The sequence below is a fragment of the Furipterus horrens genome, unplaced genomic scaffold (genome assembly GCF_987537825.1).
Source record: "Furipterus horrens unplaced genomic scaffold, mFurHor1.1.pri manual_scaffold_11, whole genome shotgun sequence".
In the NCBI taxonomy this organism is placed as follows: Eukaryota; Metazoa; Chordata; class Mammalia; order Chiroptera; family Furipteridae; genus Furipterus; species Furipterus horrens.
Window position 1 is genome coordinate 80,516,822 of NW_028327181.1, and position 17,578 is coordinate 80,534,399.

Consider the following 17,578-nt stretch of genomic DNA (forward strand, 5'->3'; position numbering starts at 1 on the left):
AGAGGTATGCCGCAAGGCAGCGGAGGTTTTTTGGAGTCAGAGTTTTCAACCTTCTCTGATGTGCCCTGACTGGAAGATCGAACCAGCGACACTTAGCTCGCAGGCCGACGCTCAATCCACTGAGCCAAACCAGCCAGGGGAAAGTCACTGATACCATCTGCATTATAACTGAGGACAGAGCTCTGCCCTTGTCTTAGGGTGAGGTAGAGGGGACAAAGGAGGAAAGGAGGAATAGTCAGCTCAGGTCTAAGGCTGTGCAAGTATAGAATGAAAAAGCCATGGAACCTTGGCTGATGTGGCTCAGTGGATTGAGTGCAAGCCTGCGAACCAAAAGGTTGCCAGTTCTATTACCAGTCAGGGCACATGCCTGGGTTGTGGGCCAGGTCCCCAGTTGGGGACATGTGAGAGGCAACCAATCACACATAATATTTCTCTCCTTCGCATTCTCCCTTCCCCTCTCTAAATAAAATCTTAAAAAAAAAACCCCAAGAACCATGGATATGTGTTCAATGCCAGTGCAGGGTCTGTTGTAAAGATTACTAAGGTGCTCTGCATTTATTCATTACTGAGTGCCTATCAACTGCCTGGGCCAGGCCAGATGCTGAGGAGAGATAAGAAAAACATAACTCGCTGCTTTCAAGGAACACACACCTAGCTAAGGAGATACCAAATGGAGATTTGGGTGGCTTGTTAAAACGCAAAGTGCTGAGTCCCATCCCCAGAGTGTTTTAGTAGCTCTGGAATGGAACCTGAGAATTTGCATTTCTAACAAGTTCCCAGGTTTTGTTGCTGCTACTTGTCTAGGGATCACACTTTGAGAACCACTGATCCAAACCAACTAAGTTATGTTCTACAATGAATATAAGTATGGATTAGATTGCTGAGGGAACACAGAAAAGAAAGAGATTAATTCTGCCTGGGAGAATTTTGAAGTGGTTTTGAAAGATAGATAGGATTTTGCCTGGCTGTAGTGAAGATGAATGAAGATACATGGAACAGTCTGAATAAAGACCCCAGGGCTCAGAAGAGGTTGGATTTTTGAGTAGCTGAGCTGGATGGAACACATGGGGTACAGGAAGGGTATGGAGGAGTCAGGATCTTATGCTGAAGGAAAGGTAGAAAGGAAAGGAGTGAGTTCAAACAAAGTATTTCAAGCAAAGTGGTGGACTTGAGAGTTGTGTTTAGAAAAGTTACTCAAAATAAGATATACACATTATATGGCTCCACTCCAGACCTGACTTGGAATCTTTGGATTAGAGATGCATCTTTAATAAGTACCCCAAGCAATTCTGACCACAACAAATTTTGAGGAGGGTCTGGAGAAGAAAACAAACGGGCTTGATCAATTAGGGAGCAGGTGGAAACAGATAGAAAAAAAAGGCTTAAAAGTCATAAAGAGAAATTCACAGGGTTTAGTTATTGATTTGATGGGGAGAGCATTTGTGAGAAGAATCCAGACAATTTTAAGATTTCAGGGTTTGGTTTGTATTTTCCAAGGGAGCAACAGCAAAAGAGGCAGAAGCAGATAAGGAGGCCAGGAGAAGACCATGGAAGTGGAAATGGGCAGGGTGGTGTATTATAGTGGGAAGAGCACTGGGTTGGGAATGGGGAGAACTTGCTCTGTGTCACCAACTCTGACTTTGCTGCTGTAGAACTGTCATCTTTGAGAGGGCAGAGTAGATGACCTCTGAGGTGCCTTCCAACTCTAAAATGTCATATTCCAAATTAAAGTAAAAAATATTTTAATTGAATATAGAAATATAAGTACATAATTGAGGTGATAAACCATTGGAATGGGGTCCTGAAGCCTGCAGGGAAAAATTGGTCCCTGAAGAATCTCAAGAAGAGCATTGATGAAACTGATTAGGCCCACATCTTGCCCGACACCAATCCTTTAGATTTTTCAATATTCAGATGAGCAAAAACTGTAAGATGGTCTCTTTTTCTTTTGCACTCAGAAGACGCCTAAAAAACCATCTGAAAGCACTTCCAGTAAGTAGTGGAAATTCAGTTTGAGAGCCAAATAGACCTGAGTTCAAACCTAGCCTTGACTCTTACTATTGATTAGGCTCAACGTCAGAAAGATAACTTATACTTTCTGAATCTGTTTCCTCATGTCTAAACGGGAAGATAATATCCAACATGCAGAGTTGTGAGAATTAAATAGGCTGTCGACTTAACTAGAACAGAGTGGGTGCTCAGTATCTTGACAGGGTAAACAGTATAGGCTCAGAAGGACTGTTTAAGTCTGTGTCCAAGCTCCACCACTTACTAGCTGTGGAGTTTGGGCAAATTACTTAATTTCTCTAAGCCACCGTTTCTTCAACTGTAAAATGGAGATAATAATACCCATCTCCTAATGTTGTTATGAGGATCAAATGAAATAATATACATAAATAGATTAACTCGGCTTAATTCACTGATGTTATCACTATCGTCCTCCTTCACTGCTTATTCTAGTCTCTAATGTCTAAACATCACGACACTCTAAGTGTTGAGAACAATACCCTTGTTTGACTGATGTTCGTCTCTCCCTCCTTACGCCTAGTAACAGTTCACATGGTGGGCACTAAAAATGTCCATTTTGTTCCCTGACCCTTCCAAAGCAAAAAAGGTAAATTTTGAACTGTGTTCCCTCCTAGCGCCAGAAAAAGGAACTACAACCAAGGAGGCTGCGAAGCAGCTGAATGAAAACGGTACGAGCAGGGTAGCCTTCCTTGCTCTTCCTTCCGTACGCGCAAGACGGCACTCCTTGGCTTTTTTTCTACTGCTGGATCTGCTAATAAAGTTTGATTTGAATAAATGAGAGGCCAGGACTTGCTTTCCCCACAAGAGCTTCTTCCGCCAGCAACCTAGAGGCTGAGCGCCTCGCAATAGGCAGGTCGAGACTCAAGGGGCAGTACCGGAAGTGAGATCACATCCTCCGGGGTGAAAGGTTAGCGGAAGTGCGGTTCTTTCTTTTCTGCGCTAGGCCCCAGCGGCTGCTGTTGGTGAGTAGAGGGTAGGGGAGTGTGTTCCAATCCACCGCCATCCGCGGCTTGGGGGTCGAGTTGTGGGACAGTGCTGAGTACATTCCGTTCCTCCGTCTCTGGCAGCTTCGTAACGGATCCTGTTCGATGAGCAGGGCCCGCAGGGGCCTGGGCTAAGACGACAGTAAGCGCAGCCTGAAGTTCCGGGCCCGCACGCAGTCTGGGCTTGCGAATTTCTGAGCGGCTCCTTGTTGCTCTCTGCAGAAATGGGCAAGTTTATGAAACCCGGGAAGGTGGTGCTGGTCCTGGCTGGACGCTACTCTGGACGCAAAGCGGTCATCGTAAAGGTACCGTTCTCGCGAGCCTTTATGGTCGTGTTTCCCAGGAATCGGGCCGGTTTCGGAGGACGGCAACCTTGGAATTCAAGAACTAGTTTAAAGCATGAACCATTGAGCATTGTGGGTAGAGGTGGGGGTGTAGAGAAATTTTGGAAGAGAACAGTGGAAACTAAAAACAAATGAACTAAATTGGGCACCTAACCGAATGCGTCCTCTACCAAGAAGACAATTATCGTCAGCGCTTGTTCGGCCCCTGGCACACTGGCTTAAGGGGTTTTCGTGTCCACTCCTTGCCGTAACCATAGGGGATTCCTTTAGAGATGTTCAGTAACTCACCTGAGATCAAAAAGGTAGTAAGTGCTGCAGCTGGGATTCTGTAAAGAGGAGAAATTGTTTCTACGCAGAATGGTCATTTAGCGTATTTTGCGCTTCAGCATTTGCCTTTTACCTACATCTTGCAGCCTCTTGAAATATCCCTAAACTCTGACCACATGCAGTACTGGTTCTAGGTGTTTGAAGGATGCTGGTACTCCTGGTTCCTCTCCCCGTCCTACTTGAGACTGGTTTCTGGAGTTGGACTGCCAGTTTGGAATCCTGCCTCTACCCCTTACTAGCAGTGCAGTCCTGGGGGAAGTTAAGAATTGTAAAGTCCTAAGAAGCAGTACTTGGCAGGTAGCAAGCACTTCATAAATATTAGTTGTTTTATGTCTCTTACCTCCCAGGACCCTTTCCAGATTCTTCCTGGTGGGCATGAATACTGCTCTTACCCTTGGTACTCTTCAGTGTCTGCTTTGTGTGGTTTTTCTCTGTGAGATAGTGGGTGTCTGAGACCTGGGAGTGGGGGTAACCTTTCTATACATGCTGTACCTACGTCTAACACAAGGCCTAGGTAGGCCCTGAATTGATAACAAATGTAATTCTTGCTCATTCAGAACATTGATGATGGCACGTCAGACCGCCCCTACAGTCATGCTCTGGTGGCTGGAATTGACCGCTATCCCCGCAAAGTGACAGCTGCCATGGGCAAGAAGAAAATCGCCAAGAGGTCTAAGATCAAGTCTTTTGTAAAAGTTTATAACTACAATCACCTCATGCCCACCAGGTGAGCATTTCAAGAATGGGAATAAAAGCGACTGTTTCTTCACCCTTCTCTGCCTTGCTGAGTACGGAGACAACCTTGCAGTCATTCCAATGTGGGGGGAAAGGAAAAGATACCATTTTCAGTCTGTGGCTTAGTGGCTGTGGTTTCCAGTCTTGCCCCTTTCGTACATCTTAGAGTCACCTTCCTGTCAGTTTCCGTAGTGATTTCCCTAACTTGGCCAAGCGGAATTGGAAAGTCTCCTCCATGCAAAAGTTGTAAAGATGTTTCACCTGTTTCCATCCACAGTAAACACAAGCATAGGATCTGGCTTGCCCTCCTCTTCCACTGTTCCATTTTCACAGGATAGTTGTTACAGGCTTTCGAAAAGGGTGAACAAATGAAAGCAGGTCTCCCTCGGCTTCCCTCCGTGTTTTATGTACAGTATTGTGCGGCACATACACTATCCTGATACAAGGGTTATGAAGGACGACAAGATTTGAAAGAGTCCCAACCAATAATTGCCAAAACCCAGCAGCATGTGCCTTACAGTTTGCGCCTGGGGCTTTATGTTTACTCTTAGTTTGCTGACGTAAAAGAGCAGAGCCATTTCTCGCGTGCTGGAGAGGTGTGAGATTGAGGCAGCCAGCTGCCCGGCTCTTGCATTGTCATGGTAAGGCTCATGGACCCTGCATAGGCTGAACTTGAACACTACTAAATGCAATGGCTCCAGATAGAAAGCTAGCCACCCACTGGGATCAAAGTAAAATTTTAATAAAGTGATAGTTCCTAGAAAATGAATAGTTGGGAAAATGGAGAATGAAGTGTGAAGTTTTCCAGTGGTCAAATCTAAATGAGGCTGTTAACATTGGAGATTCCAAAGACTGTCATCAGGACTTTTAAGACAGCTTTGGTGATTGTTCCTATGGAGTCTGATCCTGGCACCACAGTGTCCCAGGGGGACTTGGGGGACTGTGTAAAGGCTCTGGTAGCATATGAGCTGATGCTACCTTCCCATAATTGTCCCCAGATACTCTGTGGATATCCCCTTGGACAAAACTGTTGTCAACAAGGACATCTTCAGAGACCCTGCTCTGAAACGCAAGGCCAGACGGGAGGCCAAGGTCAAATTCGAAGAGAGGTAAGTTCAGCTTTGGTGGTGGGTGTTGGGGTATGGTGTTACTAATTCCCATGAAGGGAATTTTGTCTTTATTCCTCTTCTCATTGATGTCCTTTTTTCCCCTCTAGGTACAAGACCGGCAAGAACAAATGGTTCTTCCAGAAGCTGCGGTTTTAGATCTTTTTTGTTTCAATCATTAAAAATCCAAAAAAAATCCCTGCGTCTGCCTGTTGCATGTATTACTTATTAATCTGGGAAAGGAGAACAGTCATTAAGATGAAAGACTAGTGGGTGAGGGGCTGTGGGGAAAAAATGAAAATGAAAAGCTAAATTTGCCTTTGGGATTATCAACTAGCACTAGTCCAAGTCTCAAAGGGTAACATGTGGTCTGCTGCGCTGCTTCCCAAAAGGGCTGCTGCTGACATTTTTAGGTGAGGAGTTCTTCAACATCCCTGGCTTCAGCTCATACCTAGAGAACCTGACAACCCACCACAAGTTGTAACAACCAAAGGCCCCTCTGAGTGAGTGGGTGAGCACTGGCTACTTTGGATTGAGAACTAACCTGAGGTTCTCAAACCTTACCACTGGTGGTTGACAAACCAGGGTCCCACCCTGTGGTTTAGATTTAGTTGGTAAGCATATCTAGCTGTTCTCTGGTGATGCTGGTATTCCTCTGACGAGGACCACACAGTGGGAATGGAGACCCAGAGCAGCCATTTCTAGTGGGACTGGAGAAAGGTCCCCTAACAGCCTGGCTAGCAGAGACACAAGAAAGGGTCTGATTCAAGGGGCATGGGATACTTGTGACCCTGTTTTATAGATTAAGTAGACTCCAGCTGAGCTGGTTCTAAGTCACTAGATGGAGCTAGGATCCAGGGTCCTGTTTGCCAAAGCTGAGGTGCTTAGCACACTTCCACCTGGGGTGGGAGGCTGTGACAAAGAAGCTCAGTAAATTATTGGTGTAAAAACCCTGGACTAGGTGAAAATACTAGGAAACCACATGGTGTTTTATGTAGTTTCATTTTGGTTCCTTACCTGTTAAGTATTGGGCATCTTATTGAGACACTTCTGTTAGCTTGTCTGCTCAGTCACAAATGGAACTTAAACTCTCCTTTGATCAAAAATTCAAGTTCTTGCCCTGATGTGTGCCTCAGTTGATTGAGTGCAGGCCTGCAAACCAAAAGGCTGCTGGTTCTATTCCTGGTCAGGGCACATACCTGGGTTATGGGTTAGGTCCCTAGTTGGGGGCGTGTGAGAGGCAGCTGTTTGATGTAACTCACACATTGATATTTCTCCCTCCCTAACCATCTTTTTAAAAAAAATTCTCACTCTGCCTCAAGCCCAAGTTCAAATACTGTCCAACCAGGTTTGGATACATGCTTCACTTCCTATGTGACATTGGGCAAGTTTGTATATTAATGTGCTTCAGAAGTTTGGAATTTCAAATGTAAAATCATTAAAGTAAGACAGCCATTGTTTTAAAGATAGGGTTTAATTCATTCAAAGCAGAACCAGTACTGGGCGCAAAATAGTTCTCAACAAATTAGGTATAACAGCTTTGTGAACTTGGTGGAGATTTGTCCTGGTTGCATTTGTCATTCAGTTGCTTCATCAGTGCATGCGCCGGGCATGATTCTGGGCTCAAGGGAAATATCCATTAACAAAGTAGACAAAATTCTACTAATGGGCTTGACAGGATACGATTGGTTGATTGGGGCGAGAATTCAGTTTGCATGTGGTAAGGAAGCTTCCTCTGAGGCCTCATAGCTGGATGAAGTTGATTTAGAGAGCAGGAAGTCTCCTCCTAAGAGTGGGGAAAAATCTGTCGGGGGCGTGTGAGCAAAGGGCAGGGCTTTAGCTGAAACGAAAGTGGAAGCAAAAAGATTGCAGGCAGAACCATTCGAAGTGCATTTCAGGCTCTGCTGGGGGAGGTCAAATCTCAGAAGGTAGAGGCAAGGTGTAGTCTGGTGAATTCTGCCACTTTGTTTCCAGTTTTGAAGACTCAGCTCCTGCGAGCCAGCTCCCAGACCCATGCCAGTGACTGAAGATGATGTAAGTGAGGAGGGGAGTGTTGAGGGTAGGAAGGAGCAGAGGAGCACTCCTCTTGGGAGGGCTGGGTGGCCAGGCCTCTCCCTGTCCATCTCGATCTGCTGAAGGTCTGGGGAGAAACCTGGTGGGATTTTCCTCTCCCATATGGAGTTAGTGCCCTAACCTAGTGCCTCAAAGACAATTCTCTATAAGCTACACTTGAGCTGGTGAATTCCTTGTGTGAATATATTTTTCTGGGGAGAGAATTCATAATTTTCATTAGATACTCAAAGGGTTCTGTGACCTATAATTTTAAGAATTGTAGACCCTGGCTGGGTAGCTCAGTTGGTTAGAGCATCAACCCAATACATCAAGGTTTCGGGTTCAATCCTCAGGGCACATACAAGAGAACCAATGAATGCATAGGTGGATGGAGCAACAAATGGATGTTTCTCTCACTCTTCCTATGGGAGCAATAAAAATTTATAAAATCTTTTTAAAAAAAGACAAAATAGTCAACCAATGAATGCATAAATAAGTGGAACAACAAAATATTTGGGACAACAAATCGATGTTTCTAAAAATCAGTTATAAAAAAATCAATAAAAGAATTATTCTAATGACAATTCTAAACATTTAAGAAACGCTCACATTCTTATTTCCTAAGATCTTCCCTAACAAGTTCTCCCTCTCCTTATACTTCCATCTCAACCTTGGGCCCTCTTCTGGGTCAGAGGAAGAAATATACCTCCTCTGAGAACTAACCTCCCCCCTGCCTATTATGGTCCACAATTCCTTGGCCTGCGAATGGTCCTACTCATGGGAGAGTAAGCTCTGTGAGAAATTATCCCTGATTTTTTTAAAAGATTTTATTTACTTTTTTTAGAGAAGGGAAGGGAGGAAGAGAAACATCAATGTGTGAGAGATACATCGATTGGCTGCACATGTGCTCTGATTGGGAATCAAACTGGTGACCTTTGGTTCGCAGGCCAGTGCTCAGTCCACTGAGCCACACCAGCCAGGGTTAGCCTGTTCATTCTTGATCCCCAGTGCCTAACACTGTTCCTGGCATGCAGTAGACACTCAATAAACAGCTGTTGGATCTCATCCCCTCTTCAGTTTCTTCAATCTTTCCTTCCCTGATAGTACCCTGTTACAAATACACTGATCTCTCACTTAGAAATTTTTCATTTGCCCTTTAAATGTAATAAGAAAGACCACAGGCTCTAGAGCCAACCTGCCTGGTTCCAAATCCTGGTTCCTGCAATTGTGTGGCCCTGGGAAATTTATTATTCACTCTATAAAGTTGTCATCTAAGCCCCATTTCCTTATCTATAAGATGAGAATTATAGCCCTGACCGGGTGGTTCAGTTAGTTGGAGCATCACCCCATACACCAAAAGGTTAATGGTTTAATCCCCCTTCAGTGCACATACATAAATTGTGGGTTCAATTCCCCACCAGGGTGTGAACAGGAGACAACCAAACACCATCTCTCTCTCAAATCAATAAATATATCCTCAGGTGAGGATTTAAAAAATGTTAAAAAAAAAAAAAAAAAAAAAAAAGACAGTTATAGCAAAGCCTCCTCGTAAGCATACTTAACTGAAAGAATTAAACCAGATAATCCATACTAAGCACATAATACACGTTCATTATTGCTAATATTATTGCCACCCTTTTCAGAACCCAACTCCCCAGGACCATCTTGATTCACCCCCACCTCAGGCCTACCTCTCTGCTAAAACTCCTTTAAAGGGCCTTACGTATTAAAAAGGAAAAAAGAAAAGTGAGTTCAGAAAATTGTTTTTTTTTAAGTTACACTAAATTCATTATTGAGAGAACCCTTATTATTAATATTTTGGTGTCTAATTTCTCAGAGTTTTTATGCATTGATAAATATCCTTATGAATTAAAACTTTTTAAATCAACAGACTGGGCATCCTACCTTATATACAGTTCTATATTTTGCTTTTTTGTCTTATTGTGAGCATTTTTCCATATTGTTAAATGTTCTTCATTAATGTCTTTTAATTGCTACATAATATTTTATATTTATTTGGCTATTCCTTTGTGGTTGGATATTTTCTTTGTTGTTGTTGTAAACAAGGCTACAATAAGAAGTCTTGTACATGAACTTCTGACCATTTCCTTATGATAAGCAGGATTTTTTTTTTCCTCAATCTCGCTAGTCGTTTTTCAGTCTTCATCTTGGTTGGTCTGTTAGCAGCGTTTGGCTTAGCTGTTAGCTCCTTCTCCTCACTGAAATCTTTCTTCATTCTTCACTCCTCTCCTCTCTCTCAGGTTTCACTAGCAACTCCTCTGCATTCTTCTTGGCTGGTTCTTCCTTGTTCGCCTGACCTCTTAGTATTGGGTGCCCCAGCAATCAGTCCATGGACCTCTTCTCTGTCTACACCCACCCCCCTGTTGCTCTCATTTAGTTTTGTGACTTTAAATCTCTTTAAATAATTCCAAAATTTATACTCCCAGCCTAAACTTCTTCCCTGAATGCTAGATCAGTAGAGGCAACTGCCACTATATGTCTCCACTGAGATGCTGAATAGGCACTTCATACATAACATGTGCAAAATAACCCCCGAACTTTCTGCCCCCAATCTCTTCAACCCACAGTTTTTCCCATCTCAGTAAATGGCTCTTCTTCCCTCCAGCTGCTCAGATCAAAAAGCTTAGTCATCCCAGACTCCTCTCTCTTCCACACCCTATTTCTGAATTTCTGATCTATCAGCAATTACAAGACTTTTTTTTTTTTTGTCATTTTTATTTAGACTCTTGACTACTCCTACTTTTCGATCTTCCAGTCAGGGTACATCAGAGAAGGAAAACTCTGACTCCAAAAAACCTCCGCTGCCTTGCGGCATACCTCTTCAGGGGAAAGGCTAAGGGAGTAAACCCCGACAGAAAATCCGGAGCCGGAGTCCCTAAGGCGGTTTGACGTTGTAGTCAACACCGGCAACTCCTGCAGCGCACCTGAAGCCAAGCTGTATTGACTCCGTCTTTCCCTTGGACCCTTCAGCTGCGAAGAGAGGGGGGGTCTGCTGCATGGGCAACAGCAGACCCTCCATATTACCCTGCCCAGGCTCTGTAGCTTCAGCGTCATCACAAGATGTCGATTCAACACAGGAGGAGACAGATACCATGTCACTCCCGAGTCGGACTGCACAGCCATTCTCGGCGGTGCAGATGGACTCTTAAGAAGCTACACCATCGTCTCTCGAGACGGACGGCTGCCAACAACTCCTCACCACCTCCACAGCTACCACCTGGTCCAAGTCACTAACATCGCTCACCTGGATGCTATAATAGCCTCTTAAGTGATCTCCCTGCTTGTGCCAATTCCCCACATCAGTCTATTTACATAACAGCCAAGGAATCCTGTTAACATTTAAGCCTGCCTATGGCTTCTCACCTCACATCAAGTAAAAGGCCCTGCTTGATCCAGCCCAGTTTCTTCTGTGACTTCATTTCCAATCACTTTCTTTCATTCCCTCTGTTCCAGCCACATTGCCCTCCTTGCTATCCCCCAAATACACCTGACAAACTCCTGCCTCAGGGCTTTTGCACTTGCTCTTCCTTCTGCATAGAACTTTCCACCACATGTACCCATGGCTTGCTCCTCCAAGTATATGGTCAGATAGTGAGGCCTATTCTTATCACCCCATTTAAAACTGTCCTCCAACATGCTCTGTCCTCCCTTCCCTGCTTTGTTTTTATCCATAACACTCAGCACTAACATAATATACATTTTACTTATTTATTCTGATATTGTCTGGCTCATCCCCTAGAATATAAATTCCACAAGGAAATTTTCTTTGTTTTGTTCACTTCTGTGTCCCCAGAGCCTAGGACAGGTCCTGGCAAATGGTGGATGTTCACTGTTGAGTGAGTGAATGAGTAAGCAAGTGAGTGGTGAGCAAGTGGCCTTCTGGTAGCCCTTTCCATTCAGCTCAGTTTCATCCTTCTTCCTCCTTTGTAGCTGACACTTTCCAGTCCTGGCCCTGGCACTGCTTATCTCTGACCATGTCTTCTGTTTCTTCTCTGCATTCTGTCCTGACCCCTGACCAGGTTGCCTCAAAGGCTCTTTTCCTCAGAAAGCTCTTCCATCTTCTTGGCTTTGACCATCACCATGGGCTGTTCTAACCCAGAGTCTTATCCACCAAGTCCTGTCCCTGACCTTGTGTGTCTTCAGTAGCCTTGGGTGTGACTGACTTTGGCCCATTAGTTAACCTTGATGAATCTCACATTCCTCATCTACAAAATGGAATTTATTAAAATAGAAAACATGAGACATAGCAGTTATGTGCCAGGTACCACTTCCAAACAAAATTAAATACTGACTGCTATTCTGCCCATTTTATAGGTGAGCAAACCAAGGCACAGGGAGTTTTAAAAATAACAACAACAACTTGGAGCAGTAACAGGAGCTGATGTATACCCCAGAGGTTTGGCCCCAGTTTGTGCTCTTAACCATTATGTTAAACTGCCCCCGAATACTGCCATGATGAGCATAGATAACATGAAATTTTATCTTATGTGGTGGTAAAGTTCTAAACTCAGCAAGTAAGGCAGAAGAATGTATGTAGTCAAAATTAACCTTACATCATGGACTTAACCCAGAAGTATCCAGAATTGACAGTATCTCAATGAGCTCAATGTAGAGTGAACTGCGATTTTTGTCAGTTGAGCACCAGATGGACAGAGCTTACATTTACAGACTATGTTATCTTGTTGTATAAATAAACAACCTGTATTGTTAAATTCAAGTAAGTGACTACAATTGGCCTGTGTTGTCTTTAAAAGGGTCCTGGAAGAGACGAGTTTCAGTTGGGAGTTGGAGACAGGAGGCAGTTTTGTGATATATAAATGAGATGGTGTCCAGCTGTGCCCAGCACTTAGCAGGCCTGGCTCCCTTTCCTTGCCCACTGGGTCAATGGCATTATACCAAACTCTGGGACACCCAGGTCCGCAACCTGGCATCATCTCTCCTGTTCATTTCCTTCTGTCTCCTTAATGCAAAGATCCACAGAGTCTGGGAGCTTTTCCTCATGAAATGTACTCACCCTCATGTGCTAGTTTGTGCCTCCTGCCAGAGGCCCAGGTCAGCTCCTATCACATCAGTGGAAACTAGAGCCACGGAGCCTGGGTTTGTTTCCCTCACTCCATAGTTCCTGCCCCAGTTCATCCTGCCATCACTGCCAGGATCTCTTTTGAACACTACATGCGTCACCTCACGCCCCCTTTCAGAAATCTTCACTATTCCCCATTTCCTACTGCTATCACAACTAAACTCTCTTGATTGAGTTTTTCTGTAAATTACTCTATTTATAGAGCTGCTATTTATTTTTATTAAGCTATTTATTGAATAGCATTGCCAATTACTGGATTTCCAATTATGTATGATTAAAGATTTAAAGCAGGCTCTGACTGTGTGTCTCAGTGGGTTGGGCATCGTCCTGCAAACTGAAAGGTCACTGGTTCAAGTCCCAGTCAGGGCACATGCCTGGGTGCAGGCCAGGCCCCCAGTTGGGGGTGTGTGAGAGGCAACCGATCAATGTTTTTCTTGCACATCTATGTTTCTCTCCCTCTTTCTCCCTCCCTTCCTCTCTCTAAAAATAAATAAAATCTTTTAATTAAAACAAATATTTAAAGAACTAAAAAGAGGTTGAACTGAGGACTGAATCCAGCCCACTATTTTATTTTTCATATATATTTTTTAATTGATCCATCTTTTTCAAATAAAAATCCAGATCTCTGATTTCCCTTAAAAATGAGAAGATATGGGATACTGGCACCACAATCCCATGTGAGAAAACTCAGAGCTAAGAAGAGGTTGCCACTTTAGCGGGGACGTGCTCTCCCAGTTTGTCAGAGTCCCCACCACCCCCTATTATACTATACTGGCTCCTTTGATTCATTAATGTCATCTAACCGGCCCTTACAGGTACTGAGTTTACAACCCCTTGTTTACAGAAATGTAAAGAATGAGGTACATTTCTCACTATTCATAAGCCAGCATTATTCAAGCCCTAATATTCCTCTGCTTAAAAGTGAACTCACTGAATGTCTTCAATGCTCTCTGTAATATGCTTCCACCCTATTATTTATTCACTTCATTCATTCATTCAACACACATTTTCCGAATGTTTGTTTTGTGCCAGGGACTCTACTGAGTACCAGCAATAACAGAGAAGACCAGGACAGAGTCCTGTCTCCCTAAGTGAGTTCACATTGACACTCTGGACTGACCTTACTTATCAGGCTTCCTAACCACAAGATACTCTGCCAGCTAATGTCTACTCCAACCGACAAACAAAGGTGCATTTATTCATATCCTTGGTGTCATTCCCCTGCCCATGCTGTCAGCTCTTTTTCTCTGGGCCTGCTCCAAATCACACCCATCCTGAAACACTGCTTGGAGCACTGGAAAGGGTGGCAGTCAAGGGACAAGCTGGGAGGTGTGGAGTAAATTACTCTCCAACCCTGGGTTTAATTTCTTCATTGTAGAAAACAAATTGCAGTGCAGGGTCAGACTGCCTAGGACTGAATTACTTCCAGTAAGTCACTTAACCCTCTGAGCTTCGGTTTCCTCACCTATAAAGTAAGAATAAGAGGGTATTTACCATATAGCATTGTTGGAAGAACTGAGTGATATAATCCACATAAATGGCTTAGCACAGGTGCTCTCCCTTTACAGAGCACACCTACACCTTTCCATCCCTCTGTCCTTACCCCCAGGTGCATTACCTTTGCCTTTCTCTCTCCTAAGCTCCAAGGGCCTTCCTTCTGCCTCTGTAACTTGTTTCTTGAGTCTCTGTAACCCAGCTGGCTCATTTCTACTACATCTGTAACTTTCTAAATAATCTTTATCTTATAATTTGAAAAAAAAATTTTTTTTAATATTTTATTTATTTATTTTTAGAGAGGAGGAAGGGAGAGAGAAAGGACAAGAGCCCTGGCTGGTATGGCTCACCTGGCTGGTGTAGCTCACCTTTTAAATGAGGGCCTGCAATCCAAAAGGTCACCAGTTCAAACCCCAGTCAGGGCATATGCCTGGGTTCTGGGCCAGGTCCCCAGTTGGCAATATGTGAGACGCAGCCAATCAATGTATCTCTCTCACATTGCTGTTTCTCTCCCTCTCTTTGTCCCTCCCTTCCCCTCTTTCTAAAAGTAAATAAATAAAATTTAAAAAAAGAAAAGGAAGGAAGGAAGAAGGAAAGAAGGGAAGGAAGGAAGGAAGGAAGGAAAGAAGGAAAGGAAAGAAAAGGAAAGAAAGAAAGGAAGGAAGGAAGGAAGAAAGGAAGAAAGAGAAAGAAAGGAAGGAAGGAAGAAAGGAAGGAAGGAAGGAAAGAAAGAAACATGGATGTGTGATCAATCAATTGCCTCTCACACACCCCCAACCAGGGACCTGGCCCACAAACCAGGCATGTGCTCTGACCAGGAATCAAACTGACAACCTTTTGGCTCACTGATTAGCAGTTAGCATTCAATCCACTGAGCCACACCAGCCAGGGCAGAAAAAAAAATTTTTTTAAATAAAAAAAATAAATGGCTTAGCACCTTGCCTGACATGTTAGTGCTTAATACATGTTAGCTAATAGTATTATAGCATTTTGCAACTCTTACGCACCCACTCCTCCTGGAGACCTCCCTCGCTGTGTTAACCCCTTTGTGATTGCCCCTCCTCCAAACTCCGGCTGTCCTCCACAAACAGTTGTGTGATTGTGCACAGTCTTGGGTACTGTTTTGTACAAGCCTGAGGGTTAGACTCTTGTCTTCCACTGTCCTGTGTCAGTAGTACCCAGCACCTCTCAGCAGGAGCTCAATCGGTGTTTGTTAAACTCGAGGTATCAATAATAAATCAGCCATGGCTGCGACAAAGGCTCCTGCCCTTCAGAGAGTGGCTGAGGCCGCCAAGTTCTGAGTAGAGGAGGCCAGGACCAGCTCAGAGCCTGGTAAAGCAGTTGGGTTGTTCTTGGGCTGAGCATCAACTCTGCTCCTGGAGAGTCCAGAATAGAAACCCCCTTCCCCTGGGCTCATTCATTGTCTGGGGAGGCCAGTGGATATTTGGTTGTTTCTCTCTTCTCTAACAGGCAGTCTACAGGGAGAGCCTATTTCACACCATTCAGAAGGAGCAGGCCAAACTAAAGATGAAGCTGCAGCAGCTGCAGCAGCTGAAAGGGGAACTCAGGAACTGCCCCCAAGATGAGGTAAGCTGGGAGAAGGGGTGTGGCCTGGTAGAAAAAGCTGGAGAGTTCTTAGTTTCATGCCTGGCTCTGCCACTTCTTGCTGTGTGACCTCGAGTATGTTACTTGAACTCTCTGAATCTGTTTTTTCATCTGTAAAGTGGAGCTACCTCCCTCACAGCTTGTGTGAGGACAAACTAAGATCCTGTATGTAAAGTGCCAGAACAGGCTTGACCTGTTTTCATCCACTCATTTATCCAGCTCTCCTTCCAATAAATGTATTAACCCCTTATACTCAGTATCAATCACATAGAACTGGGAACACTTCCTTCCTGGGATGGAGTGGGGAATTCTCCCATCCTTGAAGCTGCATCAGCTTCCCCTCCCCCATCTCCAGGTCCCATTCCCAATACCTGAAGTTCCCCTGGTGTTCCGAGGACACACTCAGCAGGGCAGGGAAGTGCCCAAGACTTTGATTTCCAACCTGAAGATCTGCTGCCCTCTGCCTGGAGGCTCTGCTCTGATCACCTTTGATGACCCCAAAGGTGAGCTCTCTGGGAAGCTTTGGGAGGGAAGCTGGGAGGCTTCTCAGTACTGATCCTGCTCCTCCCACCCAGTGGCCAAGCAGGTGCTACAACAAAAGGAGCACAAGATCCACCTGGAAGAGTGCAGACTGCGGGTGCAGGTCCAGCCCTTGGAGCTGCCCATGGTGGCAACTGTCCAGGTGACAGAATGGCAGAGTCCTGGGACATGCAGGGGGTGCCATGCACCTGGACACTGAGGAATAGGGGTGTGCCTGGGACCACCTCTCTCTCGTATACTCCTAGGTGTCCAACCAGATGAGCAGCCAGAGAGTGCTGATCAGTGGGTTTCCTGCTGGGCTCAAGCTGAGTGAGGAGGAGCTGCTGGACAAGCTGGAGATCTTCTTTGGCAAGACCAGGAATGGAGGTGGTGATGTGGAAACCCGGGAACTCCTGCATGGGGGTGTCATGCTGGGCTTCGCTAAGGATGAAGGTAAGGGCCCTACAAGGGAGATTACAGCAGATGCATCAGGCCCTGGAGGAAAGCACTGGATGCTAACGGTCTGCTCCTTCCTGTCCCCACAGTGGCCCAGAATCTGTGCCGGATTGGCCAGTTCACAGTGCCACTGGGTGGGCAGCAGCTCCCTCTGAGAGTCTCTCCCTACATTAGTGGAGAGATTCAGAAGGCAGAGGTAAGTAGGAAGGCGGAGAATGGGGGCTGGGCCACGTAACCTGCCTGCCAGAAGCTTGCCCAGAGAAAATGATGAGCCCCCAAACCCCACTGACCTACCCACTACCAGCCTTTCCAGGCCTCTTGCCCCTCCCATGCTCACAGGAGTACTGCCTGCTCCCATCTCCACCCCCAGCCCCGGACTCTTATGAGCCTTTGCTCATCTCGTAACTCCTTTTCCAGATCAGGTCCCAGCCAGTGCCCCAGTCAGTGCTGGTACTCAACATTCCAGATGTCCTGGAAGGCTCGGAGCTGCATGACATCCTGGCAATCCACTTCCAGAAGCCCACCCGTGGGGGAGGGGAGGTGGAGGCCCTGACAGTCGTGCCTGCAGGAGAGCGAGGCCTGGCGGTCTTCACCGCCGAGAAGCAGGGCTAGGAGCCTGCCCTTCCCAAACTGGGCTGGGTCAGGTACACGCAGAAGAGACATCATGCTAGTCACCAGTGGGCAGGGACTCCGAGTTGTGAAACGCTGCCCTAGAACAGTAAAAGTGTTTCCATGGTGTAATATTCTTCCTCATTTTATTTCATTAAAGGAAACTTGATTTGAGCATGGAAGGAGGCTGGGGGGAGGGCAGAAACCCTAACTTTCCAT

At 45.2% G+C, this 17,578-nt stretch overlaps 2 protein-coding genes across 2 annotated transcripts; both read left to right on the forward strand.

Annotated features, from left to right (window-relative positions):
• The first annotated feature begins 2,907 nt into the window (after positions 1 to 2,907).
• Positions 2,908 to 5,721, forward strand: RPL27 (ribosomal protein L27). Its single transcript, XM_090290568.1, has 5 exons — positions 2,908 to 2,990; positions 3,234 to 3,316; positions 4,240 to 4,409; positions 5,416 to 5,526; positions 5,634 to 5,721. Exons 2-5 carry the CDS (start codon positions 3,236 to 3,238, stop codon positions 5,680 to 5,682), a joined length of 411 nt encoding a protein of 136 aa, XP_090146694.1. The 5' UTR covers positions 2,908 to 2,990; positions 3,234 to 3,235; the 3' UTR covers positions 5,683 to 5,721.
• A 1,654-nt stretch (positions 5,722 to 7,375) lies between these two features.
• On the forward strand, positions 7,376 to 17,491 carry IFI35 (interferon induced protein 35). Its single transcript, XM_090292521.1, has 7 exons — positions 7,376 to 7,557; positions 15,641 to 15,757; positions 16,131 to 16,278; positions 16,351 to 16,457; positions 16,561 to 16,747; positions 16,840 to 16,946; positions 17,168 to 17,491. The coding sequence occupies exons 1-7, from the start codon at positions 7,537 to 7,539 to the stop codon at positions 17,360 to 17,362; spliced, it is 882 nt and encodes a 293-aa protein (XP_090148647.1). The 5' UTR covers positions 7,376 to 7,536; the 3' UTR covers positions 17,363 to 17,491.
• Positions 17,492 to 17,578: the final 87 nt, after the last annotated feature.

What these genes read in the sequence shown, in the direction of transcription:
- RPL27 (XM_090290568.1), top strand. Translation starts at nt 3,236, where the DNA reads ATGGGCAAGTTTATGAAACCCGGGAAGGTGGTGCTGGTCCTGGCTGGA. An exon ending in GCAAAGCGGTCATCGTAAAG is followed by an intron (nt 3,317 to 4,239) that starts GTACCGTTCTCG and finishes TTGCTCATTCAG; the next exon opens with AACATTGATGATGGCACGTC. An exon ending in AAGGTCAAATTCGAAGAGAG is followed by an intron (nt 5,527 to 5,633) that starts GTAAGTTCAGCT and finishes TTTCCCCTCTAG; the next exon opens with GTACAAGACCGGCAAGAACA.
- IFI35 (XM_090292521.1), top strand. Translation starts at nt 7,537, where the DNA reads ATGCCAGTGACTGAAGATGAT. An exon ending in TGCCAGTGACTGAAGATGAT is followed by an intron (nt 7,558 to 15,640) that starts GTAAGTGAGGAG and finishes CTTCTCTAACAG; the next exon opens with GCAGTCTACAGGGAGAGCCT. An exon ending in GAGAGATTCAGAAGGCAGAG is followed by an intron (nt 16,947 to 17,167) that starts GTAAGTAGGAAG and finishes CTCCTTTTCCAG; the next exon opens with ATCAGGTCCCAGCCAGTGCC.